At 42.5% G+C, this 19,107-nt stretch overlaps 1 protein-coding gene across 1 annotated transcript in view; it reads left to right on the forward strand.

Annotated features, from left to right (window-relative positions):
- The window catches only part of gpat2 (glycerol-3-phosphate acyltransferase 2, mitochondrial), a 144,429-nt gene that overhangs the window by 86,374 nt on the left and 38,948 nt on the right, over positions 1-19,107 (forward strand). Inside the window, exons 14-19 of the mRNA XM_087787725.1 lie at positions 2,159-2,280; positions 2,372-2,442; positions 2,640-2,800; positions 2,863-2,966; positions 16,215-16,402; positions 16,796-16,873. Of these exons, the coding sequence (XP_087643851.1) occupies positions 2,159-2,280; positions 2,372-2,442; positions 2,640-2,800; positions 2,863-2,966; positions 16,215-16,402; positions 16,796-16,873 (724 nt within the window). The remainder of the gene's footprint in view (positions 1-2,158; positions 2,281-2,371; positions 2,443-2,639; positions 2,801-2,862; positions 2,967-16,214; positions 16,403-16,795; positions 16,874-19,107) is intronic.

Here is a 19,107-nt window from a genome sequence, read left to right on the forward strand (position 1 = left end):
ACGAGCAGTAGATGGAGGTATTTGGACGTTTTTAAGTGTCTTTTTGGACGAAGATGAACTGAGACAACTGAGCTGCAATCGCTACATTAAAATGAACAAACATTTTTCGTCTATAAAAAGAACAGATTACCCTGAAAAACACTTAGACGGGTGAGTAGAAAATGAGTGAAGTTTTTGAATTTTTGGTGAACTATCTTCACCATTTATACCATCAATGGACAAAGCTATGGATGTTAGTTCCTTGAAGTCTAAGATCCCTGTGATTCCTCGAGTCCAGCACATGTTCCTCAGGATGTTTTCCGGCTCATCCTTCAGCCAACGAAAGCTCCACGATCATGTCACGTCCACACGTCCAGGAATTATCCCGGAAAACATTTCCCTTGAACGTTACATTTCCAGCTTTGTTTTCTTCCTTTTGTCTGAAAATCCCTTTTTCTTTGCTCTCGAGCCTCGATCTGATCTTCGTCGACTCTCCGGGGAAACAACGGTATCTCTAACACGCTCGCCAGCTGCTCTGTTTTCTCCGTTGCTGGTGCTGAAGCTGGTGAACACGTACATTTTGGACTGAGGAACCGGCTGAGAAAATGTCTTTCATGCCGTAAATAGTGCAGATGAGACTTTGATCATCATGTTTGGAAGGACTATTGATGTGAAGAAAGAGCTTGACTTCCTGAGTGGCTGATGCAGGAATAACTCAACCTTTGACCTCCCTCACGAGTACACGTTGAAAAACTGTATTGACTGACAAAAACTTTCTTTGCTGCTCAAGCTTCACACGTTTGAATTTAAATAAGTCGTCCCGAGAGACGTCGTCTGAAGTTTTTTATTCACAATGTGACAGAAAGAAGCGACAACTTTAATTTAATGACAATTTTCACCTTTAACCACGACAGTGAAATCCACATGCCTGGGTTTTTAATGATTTTATGTCTGTAGATTTGTTGAAGAAATTATCCTTTTTAGTCCTTTTTATACAGAATAAATGCCTTTTTCTTTATCAGGAACTTTCCTGTGGGTTTTTTGACAGTTTAAATGGTGGAAAATGAAATGAAATGATGATCATTCTGGGTTCGACTCTATCATGCAAATGTGAATCTTTTCTTCTTTTTTTTAAACTCATACATTTTTCAGGAGTTATTGTTCACAGAAGCCTGCTGACCTTTGACCTGAGATAATGGGGATGGCTAAAGTTACGAAAACCCTGAGAGGATTTACTGAAAATTGAAATGTGAAAAACTGAGTTGAGTTCTGGTCAAATTTCATGTTTAAAGAGGTAATAAAAATGATTTATTTTATATATTAGTGTCGTCTGTTCAGAGAATCAATACGATTTAGACATTTTTTAAATTGTTGGATTATAGTTGAAAATTGTTTGATTTTAGTTGAAAATTGTTTGATTGATTATAGTTGAAAATTGTTTGATTCTAGATGAAAATTGTTTGATTATAGTTGAAAATTGTTGGATTATAGTTGAAAATTGTTTGATTTCAGTTGAAAATTGTTTGATTTTAGTTGAAAATTGTTTGATTATAGTTGAAAATTGTTTGATTATAGATGAAAATTGTTTGATTATAGTTTAAAATTGTTTGATTATAGTTGAAAATTGTTGGATTATAGTTGAAAATTGTTTGATTTTAGTTGAAAATTGTTTGATTATAGTTGAAAATTGTTTGATTACAGTTGAAAATTGTTTAATTATAGATGAAAATTGTTGGATTATAGTTGAAAATTGTTTGATTATAGATGAAAATTGTTTGATTATAGTTGAAAATTGTTTGATTACAGTTGAAAATTGTTTGATTATAGATGAAAATTGTTGGATTATAGTTGAAAATTGTTTGATTATAGATGAAAATTGTTGGATTATAGATGAAAATTGTTTGATTATAGATGAAAATTGTTGGATTATAGTTGAAAATTGTTGGATTACAGTTGAAAATTGTTTGATTATAGTTGAAAATTGTTTATATTTCAAGGTATACAATTGGTAAAACACGATCACACTGTAAACTGATCTAAAGAGCAAGTCGTGATTAAAATTAAATTGAAACGAGACATTTGAATGAAGATAAAATCCTGGTTTCTTTTCTCTTCCTCTCGTATCAAAAAAGGTCGATTGTCTCTGAAACTCATCCTCTCATGATCTGATCTCCTTCAGCTCCGACAGCGTTCACGGTCAGAGGAAGACCTCGTGGCTGCTGCCCTCTTGTTATGCACCAGAGCTCGCCGAGATGAAAGAGAGGGACATGATGGTCGCCATCATAATCCACCTCATCTTTTGTACGTCATGCACTCATGTTTGCTGTGTATGAGTTGTTTGCATCAAAGCGTGTGTGTGTGTGTGTGTGTGTGTGTGTGTCCGTCACTGCAGCAACAACCTCGTGCATGGCTGTGACGTCCACCAGCCTGCTGTCCTGTCTGCTGCTGCACCGACACCGTCAGGTACATGACTCATCCTGTGCCGCCAGCTTTATTCCACCTTGATGCCGTCTCCGAAGCTCCGCCCGGATCCTCCCGAGCCGTAATCCAAGAGGCTCGTAAACAGAATTAGCTACTTTGTTTAAGTGTGACTTTGATCCGTGACTCAGTAATCTTCCCCCCCCAAAAAAAACTGGTAATTCTTCCGAACCCCTCTCCAGGGAGTGAGCGCCTCCGCCTTGTGCCGGGACATGGCCTGGCTGACGGAGGAGGTCGTGTTCAGGAACAAAGACGTGGGATTTTACGCCGGCCTGGAGGACGTCTTCCGTTATTCCCTCGCTCTGCTCGCCCGACACGTCGTCGTCGCTGCTCTGCCCTCCAGGTTCGGCATCGCCGTCGACTCGTGTTTCAATCTTTTGCGAACTTTCTTTCTTTTTTCCTCAGATCCGATCCCGCGGTCGTGCCTCGTCGGACCCCCGCGGCCACGCTGCACCTCGCCCTGCAGGCCCGGACCGTGGCCCGAGTCTTCGTGCTGGAGTCGGTCGGCGGTGAGTGACGCCTCGCGAGTGACAAACGCATCGGAAGGAGAGAGACGGCGGTGAGACGAGACTCGCTCTCGCAGGCGTGGGCTGCACTTGGATGTCACTTTAGCTGTTGGCATGACAGTGCGAGAAATAATGTTCAAGCATGACATTTAGAAGTTCAACTCGATCAAAGTTTGTGGGGTTTTTTTTCTCCTGATCTCATCACCAACTGTTGTCTCTAAAGGAGCTTCTTTTAATTACGTTTTGACGATTCGTTTGGAATCATCTTTAACATTTATTTTAGAGAAATAATGGGTTCAATTCCAGCTCTAGGTGAGATTGTGACGATTAAAGATAGTGATTTTTTTTTTCTACTCGCCCTCATGTCGACTAAGTGTTTGGATTCTTTTCTTTTTAGAATTATAGACAAACATTTTTGTTCATTTTAATGTAGCGACTTGAGCTCGGTTCTTTTCGTCTTCATCTTCGTCCCAAAAAGACTCTTAAAAACATCCAAATACTGCTCGTCTGTGACGTCCATCTTGTATTGAAGCCTCGACACGAGGAATTGTTCCTCAAAAAAGTCTTTATTTTAGTCTTGTTTTAGTGGAACATCAAAGGCCATCGGTGTAAAACTTGTAAAAACTTGCCACGTGTTTGAATGAGGAAACATGATGGTTGAGCTGGTGGCTGGGTCGCGGCCTACTCCCATCACTGTGTGATTGACTGTGGTTTTAGTTAAATGTTGGCGTGAATACCAATGATCTGAGCTGAATATAAACACATTCATCGATTCATGTTCCACCTGTGGTGGTTGAGCCTTTCCCAGCTACCTCGGGTGAGAGGCAGAGGGAACCCTGAACAGTTTGCCGGAGTACACACACTAACACACAACCATTTATAAACACTATCACCTAATAGACAATAAGAGTTTGTTAATAGTCCTTCGAACGTCTTTAGACGGTGAGAGGAAACTTGAGTACCCGGAGTAAACCCTTGTAAACAGAACCATTAAGATTGTTTGACCTCCAGGCTTTATTGTTGTTCTCCTCACAACCTTCTCTGTGGTCGTTGGTCAAAGACAAAAACTGTTGAAGATGGAACCATCAACAAAACCAGTAGAAGTGTGAAGTGAGACCCACAGTCACAGTGAGAATTCAAAACTAAACCCTGAGCTGGAAGCTAAAAATTCATTCAAATCACATAAATCTATTTGAGTCGCTCTGACGGAGGCGAGCGTGACTAATCAAAATGGCTCGACTGAAACATCTCTGCAGCTGCTCTCAGATATCTTCATCGTAGCCGAACACGCATGGACGGCTTTGTTTCACGTCTCCAGTCCACGCAGAGAAACCAAAGTTGAAAATTAACGAGTTGAATCCAGGAAAAAAGTCTGTCACGACACAGAGAGCAGGAGGTCATGTGATCGAACAGATTTATCCAAATAACTTGGGGGGGAAAAAAGAAGATGAATTGCATCGTAAATGTTGATATTGGGACCTAAAACATATGATTATATATCCTGGGGGGTCTAGAATACCTCCAAAATGTCATAAACCCACTAAAGAAGTGGACCCCCAACCTCATTCCGGCAGATCATTTGACTCAAAATATTTGTTTAATATCCTCTTTTATTGAATATTACTGTGTAAAAAAAGATGATATTTGATCTGAACTAACATCAGTTTCGGTCAAGTAACAAATAAACAAACAAGTAAGTAAGTAATGGTTATTTCTAAAGCGACTTTCTAGACCAGGGTCACAAAGCGCTTTAACAATCACAAACAATACACAGCTAAAATATACTGTATACTATCAGTAGATTCTGATCCACAGACCTCAGAGCCCGAGCAGGGGTGTAAGTCTGGATCAGATCACTGATGGAAGGTCTGACCATGAATAGATCTGAAATTAAGAACCAGAATTTTAAGGTTGATCCTGAAAGAAACTGGCAGCCAGTGAAGAGATTTAAGGATCGGAGAAATGTGAGTTCTTCTACTAGAGCGGCTCAGAATTCTCGCTGCAGTTTTGTATGAACTGCAGGCGAGACGGATCCTTCTTGTTAAGACACCAAAATAAACTGTTACAATAGTAAAAACGACACAAACGCATGGATCACAAGCCCCAGATCGTGTTGAGACTAGTGAAAAAGAGTGAAACACAAACTCTAAATGATTTATTTAGGTCAGTCTGCGACTATAATGCCAGTATTAAACCAGTCTGTGGTGGGGAAAAAAAAGTTGGGAATATTTTTTAAAGACTTCATCTCGCTCTATAGAGATCTAGTTTCTTCTTCTGTGTATTGTGCAAGCGAGTTCTAAAATGCTTCAAATCCTGTTGCATGAACTGGTTAAATAAGACATAGATGAAATAAATACATTTGAATAAAATGAGCTCATAATTCCTATGATTGTAAAAGAGCTGCTCGGCAGAGGTCTGCGCTCTCTGAGTGCTTCTCTAGCTTAATACTCAACTTGACAAAAAGTCTTAAAACCTTAATAATAGCAGAGTAACTTCACCATCTGGGTCATCAGAGCCGTGAGTGTTGCTTCCGTCAGATCGGTCTTAAAAAACGACTTTCCTGTGAACAACCATCGATAGTTGATGAATATTTGAAGAGGCCGTGAAAACAGCTTTGTGAGGAGAACACGTCGACTTCCTGCTTCTCTCAGACCCTTTGAAATGCCGAGAGAGCGCTGAGAGAAATTGACTCCAGAGAAATCGAGATCAGGTCGAGATCAAAAAACATATTTGATCCTGAAGGAAAGCGTTGGAGTCACGCGTTCAGGTGCGTCTGACGGTGGTATCGAAATAAAAGGAGATTAATGTTGTTGTTGTTGTTGTTTATGTAATGATGTGTTGATGCTGATGTGTTTGAGTTTAAGAGACGGATCATTTGTGTAATGGAGGAGGACGAACTTGGAGATAATTAAGATAAATCGGGCGTCAAAGAAAGAAAATCAAATCAAAAACTCACTCATAATTCTTATCAGAGAAGTAGGATTTGACTTTGAAACCCCTTCAGCACAAGAACCTGTTTTTATTTAACTTAAATCCCCTTATTTAGAAAACAGAAATAAGTTCTGCAATCTGTTGTGAATCTTTAAACAGTTTTTCATTTATTTATTTGAGAAAAACTCGTTGCCCGTCGTATGAGCTTCCGGCACTTAAAGTTAGCCGCCATGTTGCTGTAGACTCGTGAGAAGTCACTGAACCATGTGGGAGGTTCAGTGTAGCCGTCCTGAAGGTTCAGTGTAGCCGTGGTGAAGGTTCAGTGTAGTCGTCCTGAAGGTTCAGTGTAGCCGTCCTGAAGGTTCAGTGTAGCCGTGGTGAAGGTTCAGTGTAGTCGTCCTGAAGGTTCAGTGTAGTCGTCCTGAAGGTTCAGTGTAGCCGTGGTGAAGGTTCAGTGTAGTCGTCCTGAAGGTTCAGTGTAGCCGTCCTGAAGGTTCAGTGTAGCCGTCCTGAAGGTTCAGTGTAGCCGTCCTGAAGGTTCAGTGTAGCCGTCGTGAAGGTTCAGTGTAGCCGTGGTGAAGGTTCAGTGTAGTCGTCCTGAAGGTTCAGTGTAGTCGTCCTGAAGGTTCAGTGTAGCCGTCGTGAAGGTTCAGTGTAGCCGTGGTGAAGGTTCAGTGTAGTCGTCCTGAAGGTTCAGTGTAGCCGTCGTGAAGGTTCAGTGTAGCCGTCCTGAAGGTTCAGTGTAGTCGTCCTGAAGGTTCAGTGTAGTCGTCGTGAAGGTTCAGTGTAGTCGTCCTGAAGGTTCAGTGTAGCCGTCCTGAAGGTTCAGTGTAGTCGTCCTGAAGGTTCAGTGTAGCCGTCGTGAAGGTTCAGTGTAGCCGTCCTGAAGGTTCAGTGTAGCCGTCCTGAAGGTTCAGTGTAGTCGTCCTGAAGGTTCAGTGTAGTCGTCCTGAAGGTTCAGTGTAGTCGTCCTGAAGGTTCAGTGTAGCCGTGGTGAAGGTTCAGTGTAGCCGTCGTGAAGGTTCAGTGTAGCCGTCGTGAAGGTTCAGTGTAGTCGTCCTGAAGGTTCAGTGTAGCCGTCCTGAAGGTTCAGTGTAGTCGTCCTGAAGGTTCAGTGTAGCCGTCGTGAAGGTTCAGTGTAGTCGTCGTGAAGGTTCAGTGTAGTCGTCCTGAAGGTTCAGTGTAGCCGTCCTGAAGGTTCAGTGTAGTCGTCCTGAAGGTTCAGTGTAGCCGTCCTGAAGGTTCAGTGTAGTCGTCCTGAAGGTTCAGTGTAGTCGTCGTGAAGGTTCAGTGTAGTCGTCCTGAAGGTTCAGTGTAGTCGTCCTGAAGGTTCAGTGTAGTCGTCGTGAAGGTTCAGTGTAGTCGTCCTGAAGGTTCAGTGTAGCCGTGGTGAACGTTCAGTGTAGCCGTCGTGAAGGTTCAGTGTAGCTGTGGTGAAGGTTCAGTGTAGCCGTCCTGAAGGTTCAGTGTAGTCGTCCTGAAGGTTCAGTGTAGCCGTGGTGAAGGTTCAGTGTAGCCGTCCTGAAGGTTCAGTGTAGTCGTCCTGAAGGTTCAGTGTAGCCGTCGTGAAGGTTCAGTGTAGCCGTGGTGAAGGTTCAGTGTAGTCGTCCTGAAGGTTCAGTGTAGCCGTCGTGAAGGTTCAGTGTAGCCGTCCTGAAGGTTCAGTGTAGTCGTCCTGAAGGTTCAGTGTAGTCGTCGTGAAGGTTCAGTGTAGTCGTCCTGAAGGTTCAGTGAAGCCGTCCTGAAGGTTCAGTGTAGTCGTCCTGAAGGTTCAGTGTAGCCGTCGTGAAGGTTCAGTGTAGCCGTCCTGAAGGTTCAGTGTAGCCGTCCTGAAGGTTCAGTGTAGCCGTCGTGAAGGTTCAGTGTAGTCGTCCTGAAGGTTCAGTGTAGCCGTCCTGAAGGTTCAGTGTAGTCGTCCTGAAGGTTCAGTGTAGCCGTCGTGAAGGTTCAGTGTAGTCGTCGTGAAGGTTCAGTGTAGTCGTCCTGAAGGTTCAGTGTAGCCGTCCTGAAGGTTCAGTGTAGTCGTCCTGAAGGTTCAGTGTAGCCGTCCTGAAGGTTCAGTGTAGTCGTCCTGAAGGTTCAGTGTAGCCGTGGTGAAGGTTCAGTGTAGCCGTCGTGAAGGTTCAGTGTAGTCGTCCTGAAGGTTCAGTGTAGCCGTCGTGAAGGTTCAGTGTAGCCGTGGTGAAGGTTCAGTGTAGTCGTCCTGAAGGTTCAGTGTAGCCGTCGTGAAGGTTCAGTGTAGCCGTCCTGAAGGTTCAGTGTAGTCGTCCTGAAGGTTCAGTGTAGTCGTCGTGAAGGTTCAGTGTAGTCGTCCTGAAGGTTCAGTGAAGCCGTCCTGAAGGTTCAGTGTAGTCGTCCTGAAGGTTCAGTGTAGCCGTCGTGAAGGTTCAGTGTAGCCGTCCTGAAGGTTCAGTGTAGTCGTCCTGAAGGTTCAGTGTAGTCGTCCTGAAGGTTCAGTGTAGCCGTCCTGAAGGTTCAGTGTAGTCGTCCTGAAGGTTCAGTGTAGCCGTCCTGAAGGTTCAGTGTAGTCGTCCTGAAGGTTCAGTGTAGTCGTCCTGAAGGTTCAGTGTAGTCGTCGTGAAGGTTCAGTGTAGTCGTCCTGAAGGTTCAGTGTAGCCGTGGTGAAGGTTCAGTGTAGCCGTCGTGAAGGTTCAGTGTAGCCGTCCTGAAGGTTCAGTGTAGTCGTCCTGAAGGTTCAGTGTAGCCGTCGTGAAGGTTCAGTGTAGTCGTCGTGAAGGTTCAGTGTAGTCGTCCTGAAGGTTCAGTGTAGCCGTCCTGAAGGTTCAGTGTAGTCGTCCTGAAGGTTCAGTGTAGCCGTCCTGAAGGTTCAGTGTAGTCGTCCTGAAGGTTCAGTGTAGCCGTCCTGAAGGTTCAATGTAGTCGTCCTGAAGGTTCAGTGTAGTCGTCGTGAAGGTTCAGTGTAGTCGTCCTGAAGGTTCAGTGTAGCCGTGGTGAAGGTTCAGTGTAGCCGTCGTGAAGGTTCAGTGTAGCTGTGGTGAAGGTTCAGTGTAGTCGTCCTGAAGGTTCAGTGTAGCCGTCGTGAAGGTTCAGTGTAGTCGTCCTGAAGGTTCAGTGTAGTCGTCCTGAAGGTTCAGTGTAGTCGTCCTGAAGGTTCAGTGTAGTCGTCCTGAAGGTTCAGTGTAGTCGTCGTGAAGGTTCAGTGTAGTCGTCGTGAAGGTTCAGTGTAGTCGTCCTGAAGGTTCAGTGTAGCCGTCGTGAAGGTTCAGTGTAGCCGTTGTGAAGGTTCAGTGTAGCCGTCGTGAAGGTTCAGTGTAGTCGTCCTGAAGGTTCAGTGTAGCCGTCCTGAAGGTTCAGTGTAGTCGTCCTGAAGGTTCAGTGTAGCCGTCGTGAAGGTTCAGTGTAGTCGTCGTGAAGGTTCAGTGTAGGCGTCCTGAAGGTTCAGTGTAGCCGTCCTGAAGGTTCAGTGTAGTCGTCCTGAAGGTTCAGTGTAGCCGTCCTGAAGGTTCAGTGTAGTCGTCCTGAAGGTTCAGTGTAGTCGTCGTGAAGGTTCAGTGTAGTCGTCCTGAAGGTTCAGTGTAGTCGTCCTGAAGGTTCAGTGTAGTCGTCGTGAAGGTTCAGTGTAGTCGTCCTGAAGGTTCAGTGTAGCCGTGGTGAAGGTTCAGTGTAGCCGTCGTGAAGGTTCAGTGTAGCTGTGGTGAAGGTTCAGTGTAGCCGTCCTGAAGGTTCAGTGTAGTCGTCCTGAAGGTTCAGTGTAGCCGTGGTGAAGGTTCAGTGTAGCCGTCGTGAAGGTTCAGTGTAGTCGTCCTGAAGGTTCAGTGTAGCCGTCGTGAAGGTTCAGTGTAGCCGTGGTGAAGGTTCAGTGTAGTCGTCCTGAAGGTTCAGTGTAGCCGTCGTGAAGGTTCAGTGTAGCCGTTGTGAAGGTTCAGTGTAGCTGTGGTGAAGGTTCAGTGTAGCCGTCGTGAAGGTTCAGTGTAGCCGTCGTGAAGGTTCAGTGTAGCCGTCCTGAAGGTTCAGTGTAGTCGTCCTGAAGGTTCAGTGTAGCCGTCCTGAAGGTTCAGTGTAGTCGTCCTGAAGGTTCAGTGTAGCCGTCCTGAAGGTTCAGTGTAGTCGTCCTGAAGGTTCAGTGTAGCCGTCCTGAAGGTTCAGTGTAGTCGTCCTGAAGGTTCAGTGTAGTCGTCGTGAAGGTTCAGTGTAGTTGTCCTGAAGGTTCAGTGTAGCCGTGGTGAAGGTTCAGTGTAGCCGTCGTGAAGGTTCAGTGTAGCTGTGGTGAAGGTTCAGTGTAGCCGTCGTGAAGGTTCAGTGTAGCCGTCGTGAAGGTTCAGTGTAGCCGTCCTGAAGGTTCAGTGTAGTCGTCCTGAAGGTTCAGTGTAGCCGTCGTGAAGGTTCAGTGTAGTCGTCGTGAAGGTTCAGTGTAGTCGTCCTGAAGGTTCAGTGTAGCCGTCCTGAAGGTTCAGTGTAGTCGTCCTGAAGGTTCAGTGTAGCCGTCCTGAAGGTTCAGTGTAGTCGTCCTGAAGGTTCAGTGTAGTCGTCGTGAAGGTTCAGTGTAGTCGTCCTGAAGGTTCAGTGTAGCCGTGGTGAAGGTTCAGTGTAGCCGTCGTGAAGGTTCAGTGTAGCTGTGGTGAAGGTTCAGTGTAGCCGTCGTGAAGGTTCAGTGTAGTCGTCCTGAAGGTTCAGTGTAGCCGTCGTGAAGGTTCAGTGTAGTCGTCCTGAAGGTTCAGTGTAGTCGTCCTGAAGGTTCAGTGTAGCCGTGGTGAAGGTTCAGTGTAGCCGTGGTGAAGGTTCAGTGTAGCCGTCGTGAAGGTTCAGTGTAGCTGTGGAGAAGGTTCAGTGTAGCGGTCGTGAAGGTTCAGTGTAGTCGTCCTGAAGGTTCAGTGTAGCCGTCGTGAAGGTTCAGTGTAGTCGTCCTGAAGGTTCAGTGTCGTCGTCCTGAAGGTTCAGTGTAGTCGTCCTGAAGGTTCAGTGTAGCCGTCCTGAAGGTTCAGTGTAGTCGTCGTGAAGGTTCAGTGTAGTCGTCCTGAAGGTTCAGTGTAGCCGTCCTGAAGGTTCAGTGTAGTCGTCGTGAAGGTTCAGTGTAGTCGTCCTGAAGGTTCAGTGTAGTAGTCCTGAAGGTTCAGTGTAGTCGTCGTGAAGGTTCAGTGTAGTCGTCCTGAAGGTTCAGTGTAGTCGTCGTGAAGGTTCAGTGTAGTCGTCCTGAAGGTTCAGTGTAGCCATTGTGAAGGTTCAGTGTAGCTGTGGTGAAGGTTCAGTGTAGTCGTCCTGAAGGTTCAGTGTAGCTGTGGTGAAGGTTCAGTGTAGTCGTCGTGAAGGTTCAGTGTAGTCGTCCTGAAGGTTCAGTGTAGTCGTCGTGAAGGTTCAGTGTAGTCGTCCTGAAGGTTCAGTGTAGCCATTGTGAAGGTTCAGTGTAGCTGTGGTGAAGGTTCAGTGTAGTCGTCCTGAAGGTTCAGTGTAGTCGTCCTGAAGGTTCAGTGTAGTCGTCCTGAAGGTTCAGTGTAGTCGTCCTGAAGGTTCAGTGTAGTCGTCCTGAAGGTTCAGTGTAGCCGTCCTGAAGGTTCAGTGTAGCCGTCGTGAAGGTTCAGTGTAGTCGTCCTGAAGGTTCAGTGTAGCCGTCCTGAAGGTTCAGTGTAGCCGTGGTGAAGGTTAAGTGTAGTCGTCCTGAAGGTTCCTCGAGCCGACCCGGGGCTGAAGCCGCGCAAACTCTACCCTTCGCTTGTTTTGATTTCCGGTCGACAGAATGAACTGTTGATCTTTTTCTTCAGCTATTTTTTTTCCTTTTTGCTGTACAACTTCACTTCCACTTGTGCGTGGGCTTGTAATAATAACAACGACAACAACAACAACACAAAAAAAAACGTTTTGTATTTGCCCAAAGAAAAAAGCAATCTGCTGATCCTGGTCTGCTTTGTTTGTCTGGTTCATCCAATGTTTTATTCAAATGTTGGTTAAACTGAGAGTCAGTCTCTGACTTTTCGATGCTCAGAACTTTTTAACCTCACTGAGTTTGGAAAGATATTGGCCAAAGACAAGTTGATATTCATGCTTCCATAAATGACACAAGTTTCATCACACTCGAGAGTACGGCTGCACGATATATCGAAAAAACGTGATCATTTATCATTTTTTATTGTATAAATCAAGCATTTCTTAAATGTGCACTTTGACCAATCAGTGTCAGGTTCTGTAAAGTTGTCAATTTGTACTTCTATGTCTAGTTGTCGTTTACGTCTCAGTCTGTCTGTGAACTGTGCGGCGCAGCTTGCTAGGCTCGGTTGCTATGGCTCAGTATATACATGAAGTAAAGCTAACTTATGATCTAGTCAAACACTAGTGATCCAGTCACTCGTCTCTTTCAACCTCCTTTGTTAAAGCAACATATTGTAAGAACTTTTCATCTCGTCTCAGTTGTTTTCTTATAAGATCGTGAACTTCCAAACAAGTGTAAACCTGTCCGTCTTCACTGTATGCTAACGAGCTAAGTTGTTAGCATCAGGTCATTTATAAAGTATTACGTGTGCGTGTACAAGGAGGTGGATTTATTATTGAATTGGTGATATCGCAACGCGCCGGCGGCTCCTCTCAGATGTCGCTCAGAAACCGATGCAAGTCCCGCGAGACTGAGTGTTATAAGTGATATTTGTCTACGATCATGTCGGAACAGAAGCGTAGAAATAAAAGTAAGGGAAATAATGCATTGTTTTCTTTATCTAACCCACGGACCTCCTTTACAGTAGTCTTTACATTTTTAGGTGAAAGAAAAAAATATCACAATTTAAGACGATATTGAATATCACACATATTTCCAATACCATGCAGCCCTACTCGAGAGGATCAACCATTTATAAACACGTGTTCCTCGTTGACTCTTCGATTATTGGTCTTTATTTGAAGACAATTGATCGACATATTGTACTTTTGGTTTCCGTCTTACGTAACTGACCCGATTCATTACGCAGGAAAGAAGGTTCCTGATTTAAATTCAACACCGTCGTGCCTTCGGACCCTCATTACTTTGCAGGCTTGGGGGACGTGTGACATTATCATCCCCTCATTCTTTTCAAGAAATGTGTGGCCAACACTGCCTGAAATGAATGAGTTATTCTGTTGGTGCCTGTCTTCAAGAATTGATGGTTTCCCTCGGTGTCGGTAAACAAACATGATCCATGTCGTCAGGCCAAACGCATTTTTTTCTCCCGACGGGACTTTTTTTTTCTTGGATATTCTTCATATCGCGCAGGCTTTTGGAAAAAAGTGTCGTGAAAGTAAAAAAATGGGTGGAAGCTGATAAGCCTTTTTGGAAATGTTTCTTTTCCCGCCTGATTCCTCACTTCTTGTTTCAGAGTGAAGTGAAAGGTGAGCAGTTTGCTGCTGCAACACTTACGCAACCTCGACTCCGGCTGCTGGAAAAAAACACACTTTTGAATCATTTATTAAATGACGGAGGTCCGTGTTCTATAAAGTTAAAGAAGTAGAAACTTCACTAGCGTGCGCTTCAGAGACGAGTCGTGCCTGAATACACTGTAATTATTCTGTATAAATATGACATGAAAGAATGTTATCTATTCTGAAGTGCTCCCAGAAATATAGATTTAATATAAGGCACATTATTAGAATGATTTCTCAAGAAGATTTAAGTCTTTATTTGGGCATATTAAGTCGTCTCACTTTTTTCAAAATGTTCATTATTCATCACTTAATTAACAAAAAGAAGTGATTTATTGCGACACTCTTAACTTCCCTGTTAAACGTGTGGAACTGAAGCTATAAAAAAACGCTCACGCTTCACTTCAAAGGGTTGGTCGTCGACTCTAATCGAACTTTACAGCGTCAAGTTGTTTAACGTTTTCAATTTGTGCCTGTTGGAAGCGAACACGTCCGTCTGACAGATACACCATCGTAATTACCGAGCTTTAATGGGCTCCAGCTGTCACTTCTGGAGTGTTATTCTTCTGACTCTCAAGGGAAGCCGCAAGAATGAATATTTAAAATCGCTGATGTTCACGAAAATGAACTAAAAACCTGTTTAATTCATTCTACTGTTTTGTTCTATGAATATTTGTCTATGCTATGCTAGGGAAGTATTTCAGCGCTAACAGATTATTGGATGATTGCATTTCAAATGTTTAAATGTTTTCTTAATAATCACTATATTGAAAAGGTTGTATTTGATTTGATTAATAGAACATTTTGGCTATTGAATTCCATTTTGCCTGATAAAAGTGCTTGTAGAATTAAAATAGTTTTTATTCACATATATTCACAACGTTCATTTTGGTGTTTCAATTCAACTTCTGGCCTCTTAGTGCTAACGCTAAGGGAAATTTGAAATCCTGTGGGATCCCCGAGATGACTGAGGACGAGAGGATACTATACAGCCAACACCAGCTCCTTTTAAAGATGATGTTTAGACACATTCAGTTCTAATAATATAACCAGAAGAAAGTCAACAATCACGAGATGTGGATTAAATTCAGTTTTCCCTAAAATAGTTCAGAAGTTATGCAAGTGTATGGAAATATATCGTATCAAATTGTATTGTCGGCTGAATATATATTGTATCGTGAGATTAGTGTCTGTCTTGAATTGTATTTTGAGATTAGTGTGTCGTATTGTGAGATTAGTATAGTGTATCATCAGATTAGTGTGTTGTATTGAATCGTATCATGAGATTAGTATTGTGAGATGATATAAAAAGCTAGTGTATCGTACCTTATCGTGAGATTAGTGTATTGTATCATGAGATCAGTATAATGTTTTAAATCGTATCGTGAGATTAGTGTATTGTGTTGAATTGTATCAGGACATTAGTGTATCTTATTGAATTGTATCATCAGATTAGTGTATTGTATTAAATTGTATCGTGAGATTAGTGTATTGTATTAAATCGTATCGTGAGATTAGTGTATTTTATTGAATTGTATCGTGAGATTAGTGTATTGTATTAAATTGTATCGTGAGATTAGTTTATTGTATTGAATTGTATCAGGACATTAGTGTATATTATTGAATTGTATCGTGAGATTAGTGTATTGTATTAAATTGTATCGTGAGATTAGTGTATTGTATTAAATCGTATCGTGAGATTAGTGTATTTTATTGAATTGTATCGTGAGATTAGTGTATTGTATTAAATTGTATCGTGAGATTAGTGTATTTTATTGAATTGTATCGTGAGATTAGTGTATTGTATTAAATTGTATCGTGAGATTAGTGTATTGTATTAAATCGTATCGTGAGATTAGTGTATCTCATTGAATTGTATCGTGAGATTAGTGTATTGTATTGAATTGTATCGTGAGATTAGTGTATCTCATTGAATTGTATCGTGAGATTAGTGTATTGTATCAAATTGTATCGTGAGATTAGTGTATCTCATTGAATTGTATCGTGAGATCGGTGTATTGTTTTAAATCGTATTGTGACATTAGCATGTCGTATTTAATTGTATCGTGAGATTAATGTATCACTAAAGCTATATTTCCAATAGATTAAAACTGTTGAAGGATATTATTTGATGGCAGTTCTTAGGAGAACAAACACAGAAATAATAAACACAGAGATAATAAACACAGAGATGATAAACACAGAGATAATAAACACAGAGATGATAAACACAGAGATAATAAACACAGAGATGATAAACACAGAGATGATAAACACAGAGATGATAAACACAGAGATGATAAACACAGAGATGATAAACACAGAGATGATAAACACAGAGATAATAAACACAGAGATAATAAACACAGAGATGATGAACACAGAGATAATAAACACAGAGATAATAAACACAGAGATGATAAACACAGAGATAATAAACACAGAGATAATAAACACAGAGATGATAAACACAGAGATGATAAACACAGAGATGATAAACACAGAGCTAATAAACACAGATCAAGCCCCCTACAATGAAAAGACTTCCTGTTACAGACGGTTAAGTAAATAAAGATGTTGTTGGGCCCCGTGAACCCGAGTGTTAATAGATTTCGGCCCCTGGTGTGGCTGACTTTGACACTCTTGCTCTGGTGTGCGACGCTCACTCCTCAGCGCCCAGAGATGTGAAGACTCGTCTCTCTAATGGAGTGTAACTGAGAAACATCAGGAGGCGAGTCTCCACAGAGATGCTCTCTGGGCAGCTCGCTGTGAGGAGCTTAAGTCTCGAGGGGTCCACGTCTCCCCAGATCTCATCACGGATGGAAAAGCGTTGATGATATAAATCCCACGTCTTTCTCTCGCGCCCCCGACCCTGTGATGTCAAACCTTCTTCTTTTTTTTTCTTCTTCTTCTTCTTCCTAGAATCCGTTCCCGCGGCCGGTTGTCATTCACAGTCGCGTCTGACGATGATTTATATTCCAGCGTGCGCCGTGTCCGCCATGCTGTGCGAGGTGGTGAGCAGCGGGGTCGGCGGCGGGGTCAGGAGGTGCGGCGCGGCGGCGGCGGTGGAGGTCGAAGGTGACCTGGAGTTTGATGTGCTGCTCTGCCAGGACCAGCTCACGGAGAGAGCGAAGCTCCTCTGTCATCTGCTGCCTCCGGGCTTCGTAGCCGTGAGTTTGATGCACACGATAGAGTGTCTTTCTCCGCCGATGTTTAATGGAGCCTCTTCTTCATCCGTCTGAAAGGTTGTGTGTGTGTGCGTGTGCGTGTGTGTGTGTGTGTGTGTGTGTGTGTGTTTTCCATCACACTTCAAGGGCTTCACATGTGAATCCCTGTTTGCAAACCTTTCATTTCTCTTCTTGCCCACGACACCGAGTCGTGGTCTCCTCCTCTCCTCTCTGCCGGCTATCTTCTATCTTCTTGTGTTTTCTTACCTGATCTCACCCACGTCTCCCCCGTGCACCCCGGTCAGCTGCCCCCCCCGCCCCCCCCCCTCACTCCTTTGATGAGCGCCGGAACATTTGCACCTTCAAACCTTCACTGTCCATCTTTTATTTCCACAGCCCTGTCAGTCGTCGCTCAACTTCGCTCTGGACGCGGTCGACTCTCTGGTCAACTGTGGGATCCTGGTCATGGAAGAAGTGAGAATCTCCGCTTATTCAAAATATATACACATTTGTAAAAAAAAAGAAAAAAGACCCTGAAACGAGGAGATTGTGAATAAGTGACTCGGTAGGTACAATTTATGGCTTAATTATCATTAACATTGGCTGTATTTACGTTTTCATGGGGGTCTTTGCCCCCTTGAGCCCCCTTATAATTTAAAAAAAAGCTGATATTCACAAAAATTGCCCATATTAAGTATGTAATTCATATCGTTTGAATTTCATCATAAAGTAGTTGGATTTTTTGCCCCCCTTGCGCCCCCTTTACCTTGACCCTATCAAGTCCCCTCTAAAACCTTCACTATAAGGTTAATGGGTCAACATACATTTTTTAACACATTATCATGACTTGATCAAAATTGTAACTCTTTGACTTTTCATGGGGGTCTTCTGCCCCCCTGTACCCCCTTATAATTAAAATAAAAAGCTGATATTCACAAAAAACGCACATATTAAGTATGTAATGCATATCGTTTAAATTTTATCATAAAGTAATTGGATCTCTTTTGCCGCCCTTGCATCCCCTTTACCTTGACCCTATCAAGTCCCCTCTAAAGCCTTCACTATGAGGTTAATGGGTCAACATACATTTTTTAACACATTATCATGACTTGATCAAAATTTTAACTCTTTGACTTTTCATGGGGGTCTTCTGCCCCCCCTGCACCCCCTTATAATTAAAATAAAAAGCTGATATTCACAAAAAACGCACATATTAAGTATGTAATGCATATCGTTTAAATTTTATCATAAAGTAATTGGATCTCTTTTGCCCCCCTTGCGCCCCCTTTACCTTGACCCTATCAAGTCCCCTCTAAAGCCTTCACTATGAGGTTAATGGGTCAACATACATTTTTTAACACATTATCATGACTTGATCAAAATTTTAACTCTTTGACTTTTCATGGGGGTCTTCTGCCCCCCTTTCCGCACCCTTCTAATAAACAAAAGGATCTGAAATGCTAGATTTAACGCTTAATTAGTATTTTATACATATTTTTTTAATTGACCAAAACTGGACATTTTTCAATTTTTAGGTTGTTGTTTTTTGCCCCCCTTTTGCCCCCTTTCCCTTCACCTTATTCAGTTTCCCTCCTTATGAAACATTCACTGAGAGGTTTGTAGTTTACATGGTCATTTCCAAGACATTTTATCTTATCTCTAAATTGGTCGGATTTGAATTTTCATGGGGGTCTTCTGATCCCCCTTTTCTGCCCCCCAACAATAAACAAAATAAGCTGAATTGTAAAAATCTCTTTCATGTAATACATGTGGTTAAAATTAATTTAATCACTGGACATTTACAGATTTTCCTGGGGGGTCTTCTTGTCCCCTATTTGCCCCCCTGATTAGTTTGTGTTAATCATCCCCTTAACTTTCACTGTAAGGTTAGTAGTGTTGGAAACATTTGTATTTTCATGGGGGTCTTTTATCCCATTTGTACTCCTTTAAAATTAACAAAAGAAGCTGAAATAAAAGAAAATGATTTAGTATTTTAATATATCATTACATTTTCATCATAATGTCACATATTTTAATTTTCATGGGGGTCTTCTGCCCCCCTTTCCGCACCCTTCTAATAAACAAAAGGATCTGAAATGCTAGATTTAACGCTTAATTAGTATTTTATACATATTTTTTTAATTGACCAAAACTGGACATTTTTCAATTTTTAGGTTGTTGTTTTTTGCCCCCCTTTTGCCCCCTTTCCCTTCACCTTATTCAGTTTCCCTCCTTATGAAACATTCACTGAGAGGTTTGTAGTTTACATGGTCATTTCCAAGACATTTTATCTTATCTCTAAATTGGTCGGATTTGAATTTTCATGGGGGTCTTCTGATCCCCCTTTTCTGCCCCCCAACAATAAACAAAATAAGCTGAATTGTAAAAATCTCTTTCATGTAATACACGTGGTTAAAATTAATTGAATCACTGGACATTTACAGATTTTCCTGGGGGGTCTTCTTGCCCCCTATTTGCCCCCCTGATTAGTTTGTGTTAATCATCCCCTTAACTTTCACTGTAAGGTTAGTAGTGTTGGAAACATTTGTATTTTCATGGGGGTCTTTTATCCCATTTGCACTCCTTTAAAATTAACAAAAGAAGCTGAAATAAAAGAAAATGATTTAGTATTTTAATATATCATTACATTTTCATCATAATGTCACATATTTTAATTTTCATGGGGGTCTTCTGCCCCCCTTTAAGCC

The sequence above is a fragment of the Callionymus lyra genome, chromosome 1, assembly GCF_982586985.1.
Source record: "Callionymus lyra chromosome 1, fCalLyr1.hap1.1, whole genome shotgun sequence".
NCBI classification, from domain to species: Eukaryota; Metazoa; Chordata; class Actinopteri; order Syngnathiformes; family Callionymidae; genus Callionymus; species Callionymus lyra.